Raw genomic sequence first — 18,771 nt, 5'->3', positions numbered from 1 at the left:
TGTATTGCAAGTCAATTAGAAGAGTGTTTTTTTCCCGGTGTGACGCAATGCAATGAGTCCACCTTCAAAATTACAACACTAACCTGGGGGACATCATCCATAGCGAAACCAAAGTGAGTCGCAATTGCGCATGAATCTCCTCATGCATTGTGGTCTAGTATACAATATTAAAGGCCCAGAGACACCGGTATATGTATAAATCGGTTTTAGTTAGCTTATGGGCTTATAAGTATAAATTGACAATCGAAACAACGAAAAGGAAGCTGTTGCTCTGAAAAATATAATTTAAATTTGCCGCGCAGACGAGTTTGACTGCACCAAGCCGCCAGCCGGAAATGACGTCTCATGATGTCTCAAGTTGTAAATTAATCGTCAAAGCCAGAGTCAGGAAACAAATCGGACAGGTTTACCACAATAGATTCGCTGACAGAGTCGTCACTAGAGAAAGAACTCCCGTCAATCGAAAGGTCATCCCTTTGGAGCAACGGAAAAGTCTCAGCTGGTGGAGAGATAGCAGTTGTAATTAGCCTGTTAATTAAGGATCGGAGACAAGGAATGCAACAATATCCACACAGGGTCAAAATGGCAGAGAAAACGGCAATGGAGACCAGGACCGAGGAAACCAGGGTGCGGTACTTTCCGAACGGGCACTACAGACTTAGCAAAAGATGTTAGATCATAAGAGGACATTGGTATCAAATGAACAGGAAACAATAGGGTTACCAAAGCGCAAATTCCAGAGCTGTTTAAAGGCAACCTATCATAAAGTTTGTTACTATTACACCAAAACCAAATATCACTCCGAGCAATGGGCAAAAAAAGGGGGAGTGACATTGGTCATGGACCCACAGCATGGAGTAGGTAGGGCGCCGAGCTTTTCACCGGTACCAGGTAATCTAATGCATGTAAAATTACCCTTAGCTACATCGGACGAAAAAAGGGGTTTATATTTTCTCATAGAGGCAACAGGGTAAACCTTATCCCATTTAAAACAATCATGAGAGGGTGAAATGGATGAGTTTAACATTAAAACAACAGGACACTTAGGAACTATATTTGCAGGTATGATTTTCAAAAGAGGTCTTGGACCCATACATGCAATGCAACTGGTGTTAGCCATCTTTGCGGCTTGCTCAGCCATAAGAAGCCAGTTGTTGGTTTGACCGCTTATTCCTGTGGAGGCTACAAAATAGCTGTCTACATCAGTGAGGAGCATACTTGTGATTTTTGCTCCTGCTGACAGGGTGTAATTATTTATAACGGGACGGTCTGCGATCGATATTGTTTTGTTAATGCAAATAGCAATAGGAAAGTGAGGATCAATTCCAGAGGACCAAGCCCACAGTTGAAAACCCCAACAGGAAGTGTTAAACAAGGTGGCATTTGGAGGACGAATTTGACCATCAGGGAGTGTAAGAGTCAAAAGGAGGCTTGTTCCCTGATTCTTCAAAGTTACTCGTTTAGCAAAGAACACAGCCTCTTCACTGGAACCAGAGGGCCAAAAATCTTGCGTTTGAGTGGTGACAAGGGTGCCCCAGTCGGTGCTAACCGGGTGACCAGTTAAATACCACCAATATCCGAGCCATTTATCCCCAGTAGTGAGGTGACCATTTCGAAAACCTTTCAAACTTTTCATAGGTAAAATAATAGAAGAAGATGTATTAGGAGCCACAGTAAACATTAATGAGTTATTGTAAGTCCAAGACAAAAGCCATGGCACGCAAGTTGGAACGCGGACGGTTTCTGGTGTACAACCAACATGATCAAAATGGTATTTTGTGTTGCGCTTATGTCTAGCAATTTTTCCCCATGAGCCATATTGATTAGAATCAGCGTTGGTAGTTGCCTGGGAGAAGAATGTTCGAGGCTCATGGTACTCTGTCCATACAAATAAAATAACCCCCGAAAAAAATATAACAATAACACAAACCGGCAAAGGCAACCAAAAGCACATGGTAGACTTTGCGCAGGCTACAGCCCGATTAAAGCACTCACTAAATGACTCTCTAATGCTCATGTTTTTGGATCTCCTCAGAGTCAACACCCTGAGCTTCGGGTTGGTGTCTTGGAATAGGCTTCTGCTAGCTTTTGTGTCAACCCTGGATCTTGCCACCAGGATCAGGCACTATTACCAGACTTTGCTCACCTTCCTTACTTAGGTTGGGTCTGCGGAGATTACCTTTTTACAATGAGATAAATGAATCCACGTGTTGCGTTCGGCTATTTTCAAAGCATTAGGTGTCGTGAGTAGTACCAAAAAGGGACCTTCCCACTTGGGTGAATGCCAATTCTTCCTCTTGATACTCTTGATCAAAACCCAGTCTCCCGGTACCACTTTGGGGTCTTCCTGCGGAGAAATGGGTTCATCATCAGTGTTATTGGTTTGATTCTTTTGACGTTTCAACATTTTTCTCATGTAATCAGCTAATGTGGCTTCCTCGGGGAACTCCCATGTGTTCTTGAACTGAGGAAGCCTGTAAGGTCTTCCAAACATAGTTTCATAGGGAGTTAGCCCTGTTGTACTTCTAATATTTATGTACATTTTGACCAGGTCCAAGCACTGAGTCCATGGTCGTTTGGTTTCTTCCATACATTTCTTTGATCTGTTTTTTATAGTCGCGTTAGATCTCTCAACAAGGCCAGCCGATTGTGGATGGTAAGAACAATGGTTCTTTAAATTTATGTGGAACATTCTCCCAATGTTATGCACTATTTGATTCACAAAATGTGGACCATTTTCGCTGTAATTTTTTTCTGGAATACCGTACCTTGGAATGATGTCTTTGCATAAGGCTTTTGCCACTGTGAGTGCATCAGCATGTTTGGTAGGAAATGTTTCTACCCATTTAGAAAATGCGTTTATTATGACCAAACAATATTCTTTCCCTTCACATTTATGTAATTGGATATAATCCATATGTATTGTCTGAAACAGATACAATGGAGTCGGGAATTTCCCTCTCTGAGGTCTTAAATTGCCTTGTGGGTTATGTTTAGCACAGATCAAACACGCTCTGCAAAATTGTTGTGAAAAAGCTGCAAAGCCGTATGTTGTATAAATAGCTTCAACTTGTTTCACCATACCCCCCGTCAAGACATGGGTGACCCCATGACTCGAAATAGCAGCCCATTTGAACAAGTTACGAGGCAAGACAGGTTTGCCCAAAGGTCACACAAAAAGACCATCAGTGTTTTTAGTTGCACCCCGTTTTTCCCAAGAGAGTCGTTCCTGGGAGGGGCTCTGAGACTGCATGTCAAGCAACACATCAGGGGAGATGTGTGACATCGAATCATGATCAGTGAGACAAGAGGACATGGAGCAGGCCTTCTGCAGCGGCCTTAGCGGATTTGTCAGCAAAAGCATTACCAAAAGAAACAGGATCAGAGCTTGCAGTGTGAGCAGCACATTTGCAAACCGTCACCTTTAAAGGTAGCTGGACAGCATCCAAAAGTTGAGTTAGTAATGTGGAATGGGTGACGGGCTTCCCCGTAGAAGTTATCATGCCACGGTTGCTCCACTGCTGAGCAAAAACGTGCACTGTAGCAAAAGCATACTGACTATCAGTCCAGATAGTGACGGACTTGTTCGCAAACAATTTGCAGGCCTCAGTCAAAGCAATGAGCTCAGCGGCCTGTGCTGACATATAGGATGGCAGATTAGCAGCCTCCAAGACTTCGTCAGCAGTAACAATGCCATACCCAGTAAGGGTCACACCAGATTCATTTTTCTTAGAAGACCCATCAACAAAAACCACATGACCATCTGGCAGAGGCGTATCTCCCAAATCAGGCCGAGCCTTTGCAATCTGTTGAGCAGCATCGACACAATCATGGAATTCGCCGTCGTCAGGAAGGGGAATGAGAGTGGCAGGATTGAGTGTCGTGCATCTTTCAACGGTCAGGTGCGGCTGAGACAGCAACGTAGCCATGCAAGAAAGATGACGTGCAGGCGACAGAAAGGTCATATTAGTCTGTAGCAGAAGAGCCGAGACAGCATGAGGAACTTTCAGTGTCAAAGGATGAAACAACACGACACCAGCACTGCTCTCCACAGCCATGGAGGCCGCCACCACGGCCCTCACGCATGGTGGGAGAGCACATGCAACACTGTCCAGTTTAGAGGAATAAAAAGCAATAGGTCGCAACTTTGAGCCATGTGATTGGAGCAAAACAGAGGTCATGTAATGACCTTTGCAGTCAACAGTTTGGACAAACGCCTTATCATAGTTGGGTAAGGCCAGAGTGGAGCTGGAGACCAAAGTCTGTCTGATCAAAACAAAAGCATCCTCAGCTTCAGGAGTCCATTTTAAGTGAGTGGACATTGAGATGTTTTCTACATACATCAATTTGGACAGAGGAGCAACAATTTGGGCATAATCAAGTATCCAGCTTCTACAATAACCTGTGAGGCCCAAAAAAGACATCATTTGTTTCTTTGTGAGTGGCTTAGGAGCTTGCAAAATAGAGGCTTTTCTGCTCTCAACTATAGATCGACCTTGGGAACTTAAATTGTGGCCTAAATACTTAATTTCAGTGAACCACAGTTGAAGCTTGTTCTTGCTGACCTTGTGGCCTTCACTTGCCAAGTGATGCAACACTGCAAGCGTGTCTTTCTGGCAAGAGGCAAAATCAGGAGATGCTATTAAAATGTTATCAACATAGAGCAGGATTTGACTTCCCATTGGCGGGACAAATTTAGCCATGCTGGCTGCCATCACCTGCGAGTAAATTGTCGGGCTTTCACAGTACCCTTGTGGTAACCTTGTAAAGGTGTACCTTGAGCCAGCATATGTAAATGCAAACAAAACTGCCTCTCTTCTGCAATAGGGACAGAGAAAAAAGCATTGCTAATGTCAATCACTGTAAAGATTTTCGCATCAGGTGTCAATGAATTCAACAAGGTATGCGGGTCAGGGACACAAGGTGCTCTCTGAATAACAGCATTGTTTACAGCTTGCAAGTCTTGCACCATTCTCCACCCCACAGAAGGGTGCGTTTTCTTTACAGGGAAAACTGGAGTATTGCAAGGAGAATCAGGGCAAGGAACAATGACACCTGCTTTTAACAAATCAGAAATAACAGGTGCGATACCCTGTAAGGCATCAGGTTTTAAAGGATACTGCCTCACACAAGGGCGGTATTCAGTTCGAGGTCTTATGACAACAGGAAGCGCACCTTTCACTAAACCAACGTCAGAAGGACCCGCAGACCAAAGATGACTTGGGACCTCAGCGAGAATGTGGTCGTCATTGGACGTCAACACAAAATCTCAAAATGAGGGTGTTTGTTCAACACAAGAATCAGCGTGCATTCCACTAATAAATGACAAGTCTTGAGTCATATTTTGTTTAAAGAGCTTGGTGGAAGGACTATAAAAGGAGTCAGGATTAACCTGAGTCCAGTCAGAAGCTGCCAAGGCATCACCAGCCATAAATCCCAAACTTTGCCACGTTGCAGTGTGAGGCCTGTAGAGAGAGATGTGGAGCGGAGTGGGAGACACGTGCAACTTCTGAACAGCAGGGGGAGCCGTTTGTATGACTACACAAGCACGGCTTTCACCATCATGCAGAAGGAAAGATGTCGTCAAAGTGGCAGGTGTAGCAGCCTCAAGCATGTTCTCGTAGTTGTGATCAGGACCAGGTGTGTCTTTATGCCACATAGTTATGTGTAGTTTATTGGCTTCCATTGCCTGCTCAGGGCAGTGCAAAAGAGTGGCCACACGAGCCAAAAGTCAAGTCAAGTCAAGTTTATTTGTATAGCCCTAAATCACAAACAGTCTCAAAGGGCTTCACATAGCCAAAATTGACAATTATTCTCAAAGCATCCCCTGATCATAAGCTCCCAAAAGGGCAAGGAAAAACTCAAAAAAACCCTCCCAGGGGAAAATGAGAAACCTTGAGAAGGGACCACAGATGGAAGGATCCGCCTTTCAGGATCACCAGCGGGGGGAACCAAATTCCACCACTTCTGCATCAGCCAAATCCAATGAATAAAAATAGTAGCAGTGAAATTGACCAAAAATCTGTAACTGGTGTCGCCTTTTGACAACAATTTAATCGTTAAGAGACACAAGGGAAAGCCCAAGGGCAGTGAGAGCATCTCTACCTAGCAAATTAATAGGGCAACTGGGCATCAGCAAAATGGGAATGCAACAACTTCCCCCTTCTGGGTCCCGTATCCAAACTGGTCGAGACTGGGGAACTGGGGTTGCCAGCCCATTTGCTGCTCTCACCCAAAACGTTTTACCATTTTTTCGCACATCTGCAGGTATGTCACGACATGTGGTCACACATGCCCCTGAGTCACACAAAAAAGTTATTGGAGTCCCGTTTACCATTAGAGTTATCACTGGCTTCTCAATATTGTTCATCAACAAATCTTGAATGTTCAAATCTACATCAACAGGGGGAGCTGTTGGCAAGGCAGTTGTTTCAACTGTAGTTTTGACTGTCGGCTAGTCATAAGGGAGGTTTACTCTCGCCCTTGCCTGGGCAGCTTCTTGCTATATGGCCTTTTTTTCCACATGACCAGCAAATAGGAGGTTCAGCATTGTATCGTTTTGACTGACCTGAGGCGGGCTGGTCATTTGTTTTATAATTGGGAGAACCACGACTATACCCCCCGCTACCTTTGCCACGGAATTTGTTACGACCACGCCCCCCTAGGCGTGGTTCGAAGGTCTTATTTTGATAGAACATTTCAGACTGCTCTCCATTAACCAAAAAAAATGGTGCCTGTTTTCCCTTTCTCTTTTGCTCTTTTTGAATTGACAACTTTTTCGGCGTGTATAGCATGATCAATGAACTGTGGCAAGGTAGATGTCGGGAAAGTGATCATATGTTTAGTGATCCAGTTTTGGATTGCTGGTCGCGAATTTGCATGTAGAGCATTTTTGAGTTGTTGGTCATAAACATCAGTTCATGCTCCAAGACACTATTGGCTTTGAACACTCTTTCTAGTCTGTGTCTAAAGTCTTCAAACAACTCATCTTCTTTTTGTTTGGTTCGGCCAATGTCTGTGTAATTTGTTCTACGTTCGAATTTTATTTTTATCCTGCCCAATAGTTGGTCAATTTCTGTTTGTAATGGCACCCCGTTACATTCCAATGGACGGCCCCGGGAATCAAAGGGTGTTGGGTCTAAATACGATTAGACATTAAATCACTCGCTGGAATGAAGAGGAGAAGACAACCAGAACAGGTTTACTCGCGAGGAGAACGATAGAGAAAGCAATCTCAGTTACAACCTCCATCAGTTCTGAGTCCTTCCTCCACGTGCCCCTCTTTTTAATGTTATGGTTGCCCTGGTTACAGAGGCGTTGCTACACTAAAGGGAGGGGGGATTGTGTCTGTAGCAACGCTGATAAGTTAAAGAATGTAGTGTGGTGTGAATTAGCACTTTGTTGTTGGCTCGTGACCCCCCGCAGAGGCCGTCCCCAGCTGTCTTCCCTCACAGTTGGCTGACTCTTCCTTGACCGGGGTCAAATACCCTGAAGCACGTTGATTGCGGCTTTGCTGTGGAACAAATGCAACTAGACCTTTGCTAACTTTATCTACTTGGTAATTAACACATAATAATAATAAGTAACTTGTCCTAAACATTTCAACACACATTAAACAAATGTGAGGTAACCGGTATGCAGTTCCTTAAACAAACATTGAGTAAATATGGGATAACTTTTATGCAACTACTTCTCACTGTATGTAACCCTTAACAAAGCTCATTGTTAGTGAAGGCCTCTTACGGGAACCAAAACACACAGACAACATAAGGACAGGAAGGATACAAATGGCTGACAGGGATCAAAAGACATCCCTATCACTAAAAAGGAAGAACCTAGATAAAAGGAAAAGATAAACTCGTAAAGGCGAGGCCTCCAGGTCTGGCAGGCCAAAGCTTCACTTAAAATTATTCCAACAAAGGGATTCCAGGTGCCTTTAACGCTTGCCCAATGTTTGGTTAAAGATGCCATGAAAGCCTGTTGTACTTCATCGCCTCTCAAATTATAGGAAGCAATGAGTTGTTTCATGTCGATACAGTATTGATCAACATCTTCAGTGGGCAACGCTATGCCCTCAATTGCTGTTTTTATATCAGCTTGGGTCCATGTTCTGTATACTAAAATTGTGGGTCCTCCATCATCATGAGGATTGGCCACTTCAATCATCGGGTATGCGTCAGCCGAGGGAACCAACTTAGCACGGTTCCGCGTCAACATACCACGAGCAGAATCACTATATTCAGGAGGATGATCTGTGCTTGGTAATTCGGGATACAGAGACGGAAAAATTGGTTCGCTTTGGCGTGCTGCAATCTCCGTCTTTATAATTTGATCATTTTTCTCATCATCATTCATCACATTGTCAGCTTCGGTTCTCAAGTGAGCCCGCGCTGACACTGTCTCATCATCTTCCTGCCTGTGCAACAGCAAGTTCTTTTTTATCTTTTCTTCATCTTCCTTATCTTTCAATTTTCCTCTCATCTGCCCACATTTTCTCTTCTCAGCTTCCAATTCTCATTGTACTATTAGATGATAACCGTCTTTATTCTTCTTTACGCCACATTTAGTATCAATTGATTGCTTTATGTTAGTCAATGAATTCGATTTCAGCTGACCATCAAATTTGTAATCGGTTATCCATTTGTCAAGATAGTCTATATTTTCGGGGTCGACCCCTTCCATTAATTTCCAATCTTTGCATTTTAATTCATGTCGGGGTAGTGGCTTTTGTTTGCTATTTGATTTTCCCATGGTTTATTTTTCTAAATTTTGGAGTTGGCAATTCGAATGGCACCTACAGTGTCCTAAAGCCAACTTAATTCACAGGACAGTGGTAAAATGTTCAATGTGTGGTAAATCTTCTTTCTTCTCCCCCGGAGGGAGCGAAGAGTTCTTGCCTCTGCACCCACACAAAGCCACTGTTTACAATCCTGTGTGTTTTATATAGAGGAGAGCTCAAATGAGGTCACTCTCAGTCAAACCATACACACACACAATGCACACTTTTTATCGTCTTACAGGCAAACAGGGGAGTCCGCCCTCCCGTGGATTTTAACAAACTCTTTAAGTTAGGAGGCCCTACATTACCTCAGCAGAATTTAACTGCTCTGAACACCTGTACTTTTATTAGAAAACAGAAGAGTCCGCCCTCCCATGGAATTTAACTGAATAAGTCAGGGGACTCCATCATCCCAGCGGAATTTAACTGTTTTTAATTGCACTTGATAGGGTCTAGAATTGTCAAGGTTTTAAGTGACCTCTTGTCACCGCACTTTCATTCCTTTTAACAGAATCAATATTCGTACTCACAGTCTGCTGGTTCTTTCCTCGGATGTTCTCGTCAACCACTCCGGTGTCTAACCGACTGATCGAGTCAGCCCCGTGAAAAGGGTTTCTTTATATGCCTTGGCCAAGGACTTGTCCTGTGTCGAAAAGTCAGCTGGACCCCCGAAATAGGTCTGTTGAGAATCCCGGACGAGCCCCCAATTTCTGTCAGGTTCAAAGTACTAACTGAATATCTGAATAAAAGAAAAGGATCAGCAAACAAAAACAAGTGAGGCAGAAAATTGATTTTTTTCTCGCGAGGAGTGCGATACAGATTGCTTTCTACAATCTGACTACACTAAATATCTGTTTACACTCTCGCTTTTTTTATTTGAAACGCCCTACCCACAGTGTGAGACGATTAGCCCCTAAGGGTAGGGGGGAAGAAGCGCGTGGGCTTCGTCTCGTAAGAAAAGAAACAAAAGTAATGCACAAAGTGTTGCGTGCAGATATGGCTATATCAGCAAAACAGTTTAAGCAATCAATAACTTTCTTGGATTCCGAGAGATAAAAAGAGAAAGTGACGTTCTTTAAGGAAGATCAGAAGGTTCATGACACATCGTTTGACGTGTTGTTTTCACGATCTGTTCTGGTGGACGTCATTTTTCTGCTGAGATGTCAGCAGTATCTTGTTTGACACAACCATCATCTCGCCCCTGACCTCCCATCTGTGGTCTCTTCTCAAGGTTTCTCATTTCCCCTAGCTGGAGTTTTGAGTTTTTCCTTGCCCTCTTGGGAGTTTAAGATCAGGGGATGTTTGAGAATATCTTCCATTTTTCACATGTCCTGAGTGTTGTTGTTAGTCACCTAAATGTTGAAAGGAGGCTGTGATTTACCGAAGTCAAATTCCTTGTTTGGCACGCTCAAACATGGCGAATAAAAAACTCTGGAATCTCTCTTGAATCTTGAATCTCTTCTGTTGCACAAGATAAGAATCAGCAAGGCAAAGTAGCAAGCATACTGAGCAGTAACATTACATCTCTTTCACCTCCGTGGATGGAAGTCTGGGGCCGGCGCTCGGCCGGGTGGCTGTCCAGGGACGGTGGATAGGGCTCGGTCATGGCTTTTACGCACGCCCGGTCCTATTCTATGGAACTCTCTTCTACTTCCGTGGCTGGAAGTCCACACCGCCACACGCCTAGAAGTTTGTTTTGTTAAATAAAGAGCCGTTTACCAAACCCACGTCTTTCCTTGAACTTTGTTAACGCTACAATATAGTTATATAGTAGATCTGTGGAATAACGACGAGGTTGACGTCAGCTGCTCACGCGCGGCGTTGTTGACATAAAGGAAGAGGGATTTGATCGATGGATTTAATGATTTAGAGTGCACAGATGGTTTGATAATACTATTGCTTATATAATAGTTATTTGATATCTAATTTATATATCGTTATATGGGCCTGTGGAATATTTTGAAGTGCAAGCGCCGTCAGCGGCGCGCACGCATTGTTGACAAAGGACGATCGATGGATTTAATGAATTGGAGTGACACAGATGGTGTTATTTATGTAATAGTTTTTTTTTTAATAACTCTGAATGTTACGTCAGGCCCGTTCGCGCTTCGTTTGTATTTATGTCACGTTAGCATACCTATCGTTTAGCCTGTTGTTGCTCGTTCATGTCTGGTCTTGGTGCTGTATTTTGCCGAATAAGTTTCCCCCCCAAAATGCGACTTATACTCCGGAGCGACTCTTATATGTTTTTTTTCACGTTATTGGGCATTTTATGGATAATGCGACCTATATTCCGGAGCGACTTTTAGTCCGAAAATTACGGTAATCTGTTCTGACATAGCAACAATGGAGCTGAATGAATGGCTGCACTGATAAATATAATATAAAAATAAAGCAGTGTCTTCATTACACCTCTCAAATTTAAAGCCTTGTGTTACTCACCCTATATTGAATAGATGCCCAGCACAGTGACACTATATTAAGTGGATTTTTCCACTGGACTGCCATCTTATATTTTACTTGCTTCAATACTAAATTAACAAACGCTCCTTGGAGTGTCTGTACAGGATTCATATCCATAAACATTTAAGAGCTCGTAAACAAAGCATGATAAATGCCCATTGTGGCTGCTGTGACTCAGGCAGTACAGGGGGTCATTTGGTAACCGAAGGGTCGGCGGTTTGAGTTTGGCTCTGTTTGAGTCATGCGTCCTTGTGTCTTTGGACAGGACACTCCACACACCCTGCCTCCACTGCCACTCACACTGGTGTATACCTAGATACGAATGTTTCGTGGTGGTTGACGGGGCCATAGTTCTTCTGTCAGCCTGCCCCAGGGCACCTGTGGTAGTTTACTATGACCAGAGTGGGAATGTGTGAGCGCATGAATATTCTATCCACTGTAAAATGTCTTTGAAAAGTGTTATATAAATCTGATGCATTATTATTGTTAGTTAGAAAAATTAATCTAGACGTGTGTACAGACTTTTGTATCTGCTTTGTTGATATTCCTTAAACTGCAATATAACCCTGTTTAAAATGTCCTGCAGTCTGCAGTTCTATTCCGATTTTGGCGGAAATTCTCAATTCAAGTTTTCTAGCAATCAACGTCTGAGTCAGCATCATGAACAAGCTTGGTGCAAAGGCTGAACTATTTTGCAAAATAATCTGCAGTAGTTGGCATTTTTCTATTCCTCAACATTGTAATTACTATTCAATATGACATTTTTTGAAGGATCTCTTTTAGATTTTCAACAAACACAATTTTTAATTTTTGTGCCAGATAGTACTGTACTTTCAAGATGACCCTTTTTCTTTGCCTGGCAAGCCAGACCAATTATGTACCAGTGATTGGACTGGTGGGGTCACATTTCTGAGGCGGGGCAAACCCGAGCAAACAGACAGTTTGAATGAACCAATCAGCGAATGGCAGACGTGAGTGACATCGAGAAAAAAATCCACATCTTTTGAAATGAATGCTTCCATTGCCGTCGGCTGCTGGGCTTTTAATGACTCTGTGTTTCTAGGTTCCAAACTGAGTTTAATGCTGAATTAAACAAACTACCGTCTCGCTTGTGTGTCAATTTGTGACGTTGCGTGCGAAGCATACGTCACAGCCAGTCAATGAATTTGGCTGACTTGCCAGCCCACCTTTTCCTAAGATAATTTGCCTTTAGCTAGTATATCATAGTGTTTAATTGTGTTTGAATGAAAGATAATTGAATACAATGAGTACGTTTAACGATGACAAAAGATTATTGTTATTAATTATTTTATGTTCTGTTCCACAGAGATGGGCAGTGAGTTGCCGGGTACAGTAGTGATGCCGGGGGCAGTGGGATCCGGCCCGGTAAGGATGGGAGGATCGGTGCCAGGCCGTGGTGGCAAGAGAAGATCAGGCGGGTGAGTGTGTCTCTTGATATCCTCTGAACAGTGCTGAAAAAACACCTTGGCCCCAGATTAGCAAGAAAATAATGAGCAAATATGAATTGCAACAAACTATACTGGATAAACAATATAGGCTTGATATACTCAAGGTTTGCCACGGTTTGCATGTGTAAGTGACAATGACCACAAACCTAGCCAAATTGATGCGGAAGTTGCAAAACATGCATTAATGCTTCTCAGTTCATTTTTAATGTTCTGGGAGAAGTATAGTACCATATTTTCCGGACTATAAGGCGCACCTAAAAACCAAAAATGTTCTCAAAAGCCGACAGTGCGCCTTATAGTCCGGTGCGCCTTATATATGGACCAAATTCTTAAATTTAAACTGGCCCGAAGCATTGTGTCATGAAATCAATCATAAGTGGCCCGCTGAAGACTATAAATCATGAATGAAAAAGACTATGGATCATTATTTTGTGATTATAAAGTAATTTGTTGCGTCTGAAGTTGAAATAAAAAAGATAAAATTGTCAGGTCTCGTCCCCAACTGCTCCACTATGTGTCTGTTGTCTTGGTTTCTGTCTGTGTGCTCGCCCCTCCCCTCCTGTGTGCCCATGATCAGTGTGATTGTTCCCACCTGCCTCTCGTTACCTGTCGTGTATAAAAGTCCTGTCTGCCCCTCACTCCCTGTCGGATCATTGGTTGCTGTCATGTCATATTCATGTACTTTTGGTTCCTGTCGGTGTCAAGAATGTTTTCGTTGGGAGGTCATTTTGTTTTGCTAAGTCATGTCAGTTTACCGAGTCTGTATTTTGAGTTCCGCCAATAAACCCTGGTCCAAGCTGCACTTGGTCGTCCTGCTCCATGCTCCACCCGACCGTGACAGAATGATCCGACCAGGAGTGAGGGGCAGACAGGACTTTTATACACGACAGGTAACGAGAGGCAGGTGGGAACAATCACACTGATCATGGGCACACAGGAGGGGAGGGGCGAGCACACAGACAGAAACCAAGACAACAGACACATAGTGGAGCAGTTGGGGACGAGACCTGACAGAACTGATGGTCGAACAAAAAACGCCTCACTAGGAGGGAAAAAAGGGGAAACTAAGGCGCCTCGAACCGAGGGAGAAAAAGGAGACATCAAAGCGCCTCGAACCGAGGGAAATACAAAAACAAGATAGCGATGTAACCAAGTCAACATCGGTGATCAAAGACGTTCAAACAAGGCTTCTACGTGGACTCGAGGGTTTCGTGATCGCTAGTGTTCTCAACAAGGCAAGACGCACTGGCACTGGATACGGGGAAAGACGCGGGTTATATGGACACAGGAGGGGAACACAGGTGAAGACAGTTGGTCATTGGCGCAGGTGCACACACTTGGAATCAGGGGTTCACGTGACCGGACGCACAGGGGAAGGACACACCGACTGGAACGAGAGGAAAATCACACAATAAAACAGGAAGTGATCCGGACGACACATGACAGCATGACAAAAATGGAGAATGATTTGATTTGGATTAAAAATCTGACATGATGCCTTAATAGTGCGCCTTATAGTCCGGTGCGCCTTATATAAGGACAAAGTTTTAAAATGAGCCAGTCATTGATGGTGCGCCTTATAGCCGGTGCGCCTTATAGTCCAGAAAATACGGTATATGTAAATAGACAAGTTTAATATGAGCAGTGTGATGAGTATTGTTATAAATTACTTTTTTAATGTATAGTAATCCCTCGTTTTTCTCTGGGGTAACATTCCGAAAAGAACCCGTGATAGGTGAAATCCGTGAAGTAGAAACCTTTATTTTTTTTACCATTATTATACAGGTATGACATTGAAACCAAAGGACAAAACTTTGTTTCAGGCCCAAGCATTTGTTTAACAAAGAGAAGTAAACACTTTCTTCCAGATAACAGTAAAATAACAATTTTAATCATCAGTACCTACTATATAGTGCGCCTCTGCGGCCTGACTCCGCTCTGTAGTGTCTTTTTCATATGAAGCCATAACACAATGCACTGTGAATAAAATCTGTGAAGCAGTGAGGCCGTGAAAGGTGAACCGTGATATAGCGAGGGATGACTGTATATACTGTACTTTTCTCATGGTAATTTATTTTATTTACAGCAGTGAAAATTTTTGTAATGAATTTGAGAATATGATGAATTATTATGCTAATTTAATTATTTTAAAATCGATTCTTTAATAAAGTACTATGTGCTGCCATATTTATTGAACACGTCATCAGATAACCCGTATAATTAGTATTTATAATTCCGTCGAATGCTTCTAACTGTTGATCATTAAAGGATTAGGCCACATTGTTAGGCAGAAACACCACCAAATTGAATTTGGTGGTGTTTCTGATGGGAAAATGAAGCTTCCAGTTGTATTCTTTGGCTCCTCTAGAGGGCAATGTTGGTTTAAAGTGAGGGTTTTAGGAAATGGCAAGTCGGTGGGCTTTCAGCTCTATGGTGAACAAAGAGTGCCATCTCGAGGTCTAAGTAAACACAACAACGGGTTTATGAATCATCTTGAAGCTTCATTTGCCCATCATTACTAGGTCCCGAAATTTACAGTATATCCTCCTTCAGATGAGAAAGGATGGTGCTGAGTCATGAAATCTTTTGGACAACGTGGCTAACCAGTATATAAATCTTTTCACCGCACTGAAGCATAGTTAGCCACGACATCACATGTTTATGTGGCGGTGGTCAAACCTATTTGGTCGCTATCTTGCCACATGGCATTCTTGGCGATAGTGAATTAAATCATGATAGTGAGTTACATTGACCTGCAATTCATATTTCGTTGAATTCTGAAACATCTCATAGGAATTCACATCTTATCACATTCACATTGGATCTCTGCTCGCACTGTGTTGACAGCATACGTGTCTCAAGCTATGCTGAGTTGAGCATTCTTGCAGGTTCAAGAGAAAAAAACGTATTTTCTAATTGTTAACACTTCTACGTTCTAATGAGCGATGGTAGATTAAAAATCCGTTGCCTTGCAGCTGAGCAATGCGGATTGCGGACTTTGACATGGCACCACGGTTTACATCCCAGTCACATTAATCAGGGATGAGAATTTTCTGCTGATCCGCGGATTTCCGTGTTTTTTTTCCGTCGAAAGTATTTTCGTGAATCGTGTAAATCCATTGAGAAAATTATTTTTTTATATATGGGGGGGGGAGCGGCCGGCTAGCTGGCCGGGCAACGTTAGCCTCGGCAACTTGCGGGCATTCCCCCGCCTACCGCGACGGCATATATATATATTTATATATCCACCCCTCGGCTGCTTTTCTGTGCTTTTTCACATTTGCCATTCTCATTAATATCCTACTCCGTATATTATACCCTAATTCCACGCCACTGCTTGTTATAAAATGAGTGGGATGCTTCAATAAGGGCATCCAGTGTCAAACCTACACTCCCGTTCAAAGTTTTGGGGTCACTCAGAAATGTCCTTATTTTTAAAATAAAACCGCTATTTTTACCAATGTGGATGACATTAAACTAAAAAGGAATACTCTCTCTCTCTCTCTCTCTCTCTCTCTCTCTCTCTCTCTCTCTCTCTCTCTCTCTCTCTCTCTCTATATATATATATATATATATATATATATATATATATATATATATATATATATATATACATACACGTTTAAGCGGTAGTGTATGCCATGTGGCAACATTACAACTAGACGTGTTGGAAGAACTCCCTGCCTGCACTGCAGTTTCAACTTTCCACCAAAAGAGGGTGGTAACAGACTGTGAACAAGTTCATGATTTGATTAGTTGACATATATGGCCTATAAATGTGTGTTTAATGTTGAGCAATTGAAAGTCAGACATGCCCCAGGGAAAAAAAAATGCATCCACCATTTTTTTAGTTCAGAAACATAATTTACAGTATGCATAACTGCATAATTACACTACATACTTGTGTGAAGCTGAAATTAGAACCACTTTGATTTTGAACAGCTTTAATAACAATAGCCTCCAGTACATTTACATGAATATTTTATGGGACTACAACATACCATGTCATTGTACGAACCTGATATTAGGGCTGTAGCTATCAAATACTTTGGTATTCTGATATACTACTGAAAATTGTTTTGAATAATTGGGTATTTAGATAGCAGTTTTTATACTTACTAGTTATAAACACAAAAGACAAAAAAGCACATTTCCACACAATAATGACTGACCAACTGCTTTTCATTCTTCGATAAGCAATGTTTTATACTTACATTTAATCTGTGCATAGGAGTACGTAAGGGTGGGAATATTTTGGCCCCTCAAGATTCAGTTACAATTACAATTACGATTCAGAAGCTCCGATTCAATTACAACATGATTATTGATGCATTTTTATGTACCGTAATTTTCGGACTATAAGTCGCGTTTTTTTTCATAGTTTGGGTGGGGGGGGCGACTTATAAGAAGGAGCGACTTACATGTGTTTTTTTTCAAAAATTTCTCCACCCCCCCAAAAAAAAAAGTGAAACCGCGATAAACGAACCGCGATGTAGCAAGGGATTACTGTAATTTGAATTTCAAGTGATGTCGGCAGCGCGACGCGGCGTGGCGCGGCAGCGCGACGCGGCGTGGCGCGGCGCGGCGGTTGTTTACAAAAAGGACAACGATGGATCACGGGATGACAAAGATGATGAAGGGCCCCACGTACTACCGGCATCATTAGCGGCTTTGTTTCTAAGTGACACGGAGGACGAAGAGTTTGAAGGATTTAAGGATTTGGAGTGACACAGAAGGTTTGAAAAACTATTATGGCTTTTTCGCACGCCCGGTCCTACTCTACGGAGCTCTCTTTCACCTCCGTGGATGGAAGTCGTGGGCCGGCGCTCGCCCGGGTGGCTGTCCGGGGACGGTGGATGGGGCTCGGTCATGGCTTTTACGCACGCCCGGTCCCATTCTATGGATCTCTCTTCCACCTCCGTGGCTGGAAGTCCATGCTGCCACACGCCTGGAAAATAGTTTTGTTAAATAAAGAGCCGTTTACCAAACCCACGTCTTTCCTTGTACTTTGTTAACGCTACAATATAGTTATATACTAGATCTGTGGAATAACGATGAGGTTGACGTCGGGGCGCACGCGCGACGTTGTTGAGGAATTTGATCGATGGATTTAATGATTTAGAGTGCACAGATGGTTTGATAATATTATTGCTTATATAATAGTTGTTTGATATCTAATTTATATATCGTTATATGGGCATGGGAATATTTTGAAGTGCTAGCGCCGTCAGCGGCGCGCACCCATTGTTGACAAAGGACGATCGATGGATTTAATGAATTGGAGTGACACAGATGGTTTTATAAACGTGTTATTTATGTAATAGTTTTTTTTTAATAACTCTGAATGTTACGTCAGGCCCGTTCTCAGCTCTTCGTTTGTGTTTGTCACGTTAGCATACCTATCGTTTAGCCTGTTGTTGCTCGTTCATGTCTGTTCTTGGTGTTGGATTTTGTCGAATAAATTTCCCCCCAAAATGCGACTTATACTCCGGAGCGACTTATATATGTTTTTTTCACGTTATTATGCATTTTATGGCTAATGCGACCTATATTCCGGAGCGACTTTTAGTCCGAAAAATATGGTACACGCGGAAGTACACGCCGAAACATGTAAGGTAAATCAACCTAAATAATTTGTCTGTGATAAAAAAAAACCTGTAAAATAATATTTTAATTACGGCTTATTGATGCACATTTTCACAACACAAGTTTTTATTTTTTTTTCACTATTATCACTTGCACTTTATTTGAAAAGTGGTGTCCTCTGTACTCTGAATAACCAAACTGCAAACCGAAAACTCAGAACGTTATCCAAATGTGCAGCTGAGTCTGTCAAGACATGTTAGCCAAATTGTAAACATTTGTGTTCAGGGGACGGGAACATGAGTAGGGTTAAACGAAACAGTCCTAAAATGGGCCGTTGTTGGAGTAATGTGTCATTAAATGTGTAATGTGTAAATGATCAACAACTCATTGTATATTTAGAAGGTAGAAAAGGTATAACAAAAATTAGAAACGGTATAACGAAAAAAGAAAATATAAAAATATAAAGACAATATC

The 18,771-nt window shown here is 42.4% G+C and overlaps 1 protein-coding gene across 8 annotated transcripts in view; it reads left to right on the top strand.

The window, feature by feature from the left end:
* arnt2 (aryl-hydrocarbon receptor nuclear translocator 2) overlaps positions 1-18,771 on the top strand; it is a 135,320-nt gene that overhangs the window by 18,414 nt on the left and 98,135 nt on the right. For all 8 annotated transcript variants that reach the window (XM_049717441.1, XM_049717438.1, XM_049717437.1 and 5 more), the window contains exon 2: positions 12,570-12,681. In XM_049717441.1, coding sequence (XP_049573398.1) covers positions 12,570-12,681 — 112 coding nt within the window. The remainder of the gene's footprint in view (positions 1-12,569; positions 12,682-18,771) is intronic.

This window comes from Syngnathus scovelli, chromosome 4 (genome assembly GCF_024217435.2).
Source record: "Syngnathus scovelli strain Florida chromosome 4, RoL_Ssco_1.2, whole genome shotgun sequence".
Taxonomy (NCBI): domain Eukaryota; kingdom Metazoa; phylum Chordata; class Actinopteri; order Syngnathiformes; family Syngnathidae; genus Syngnathus; species Syngnathus scovelli.
This window is presented reverse-complemented; position numbering and strand designations above follow the sequence as displayed.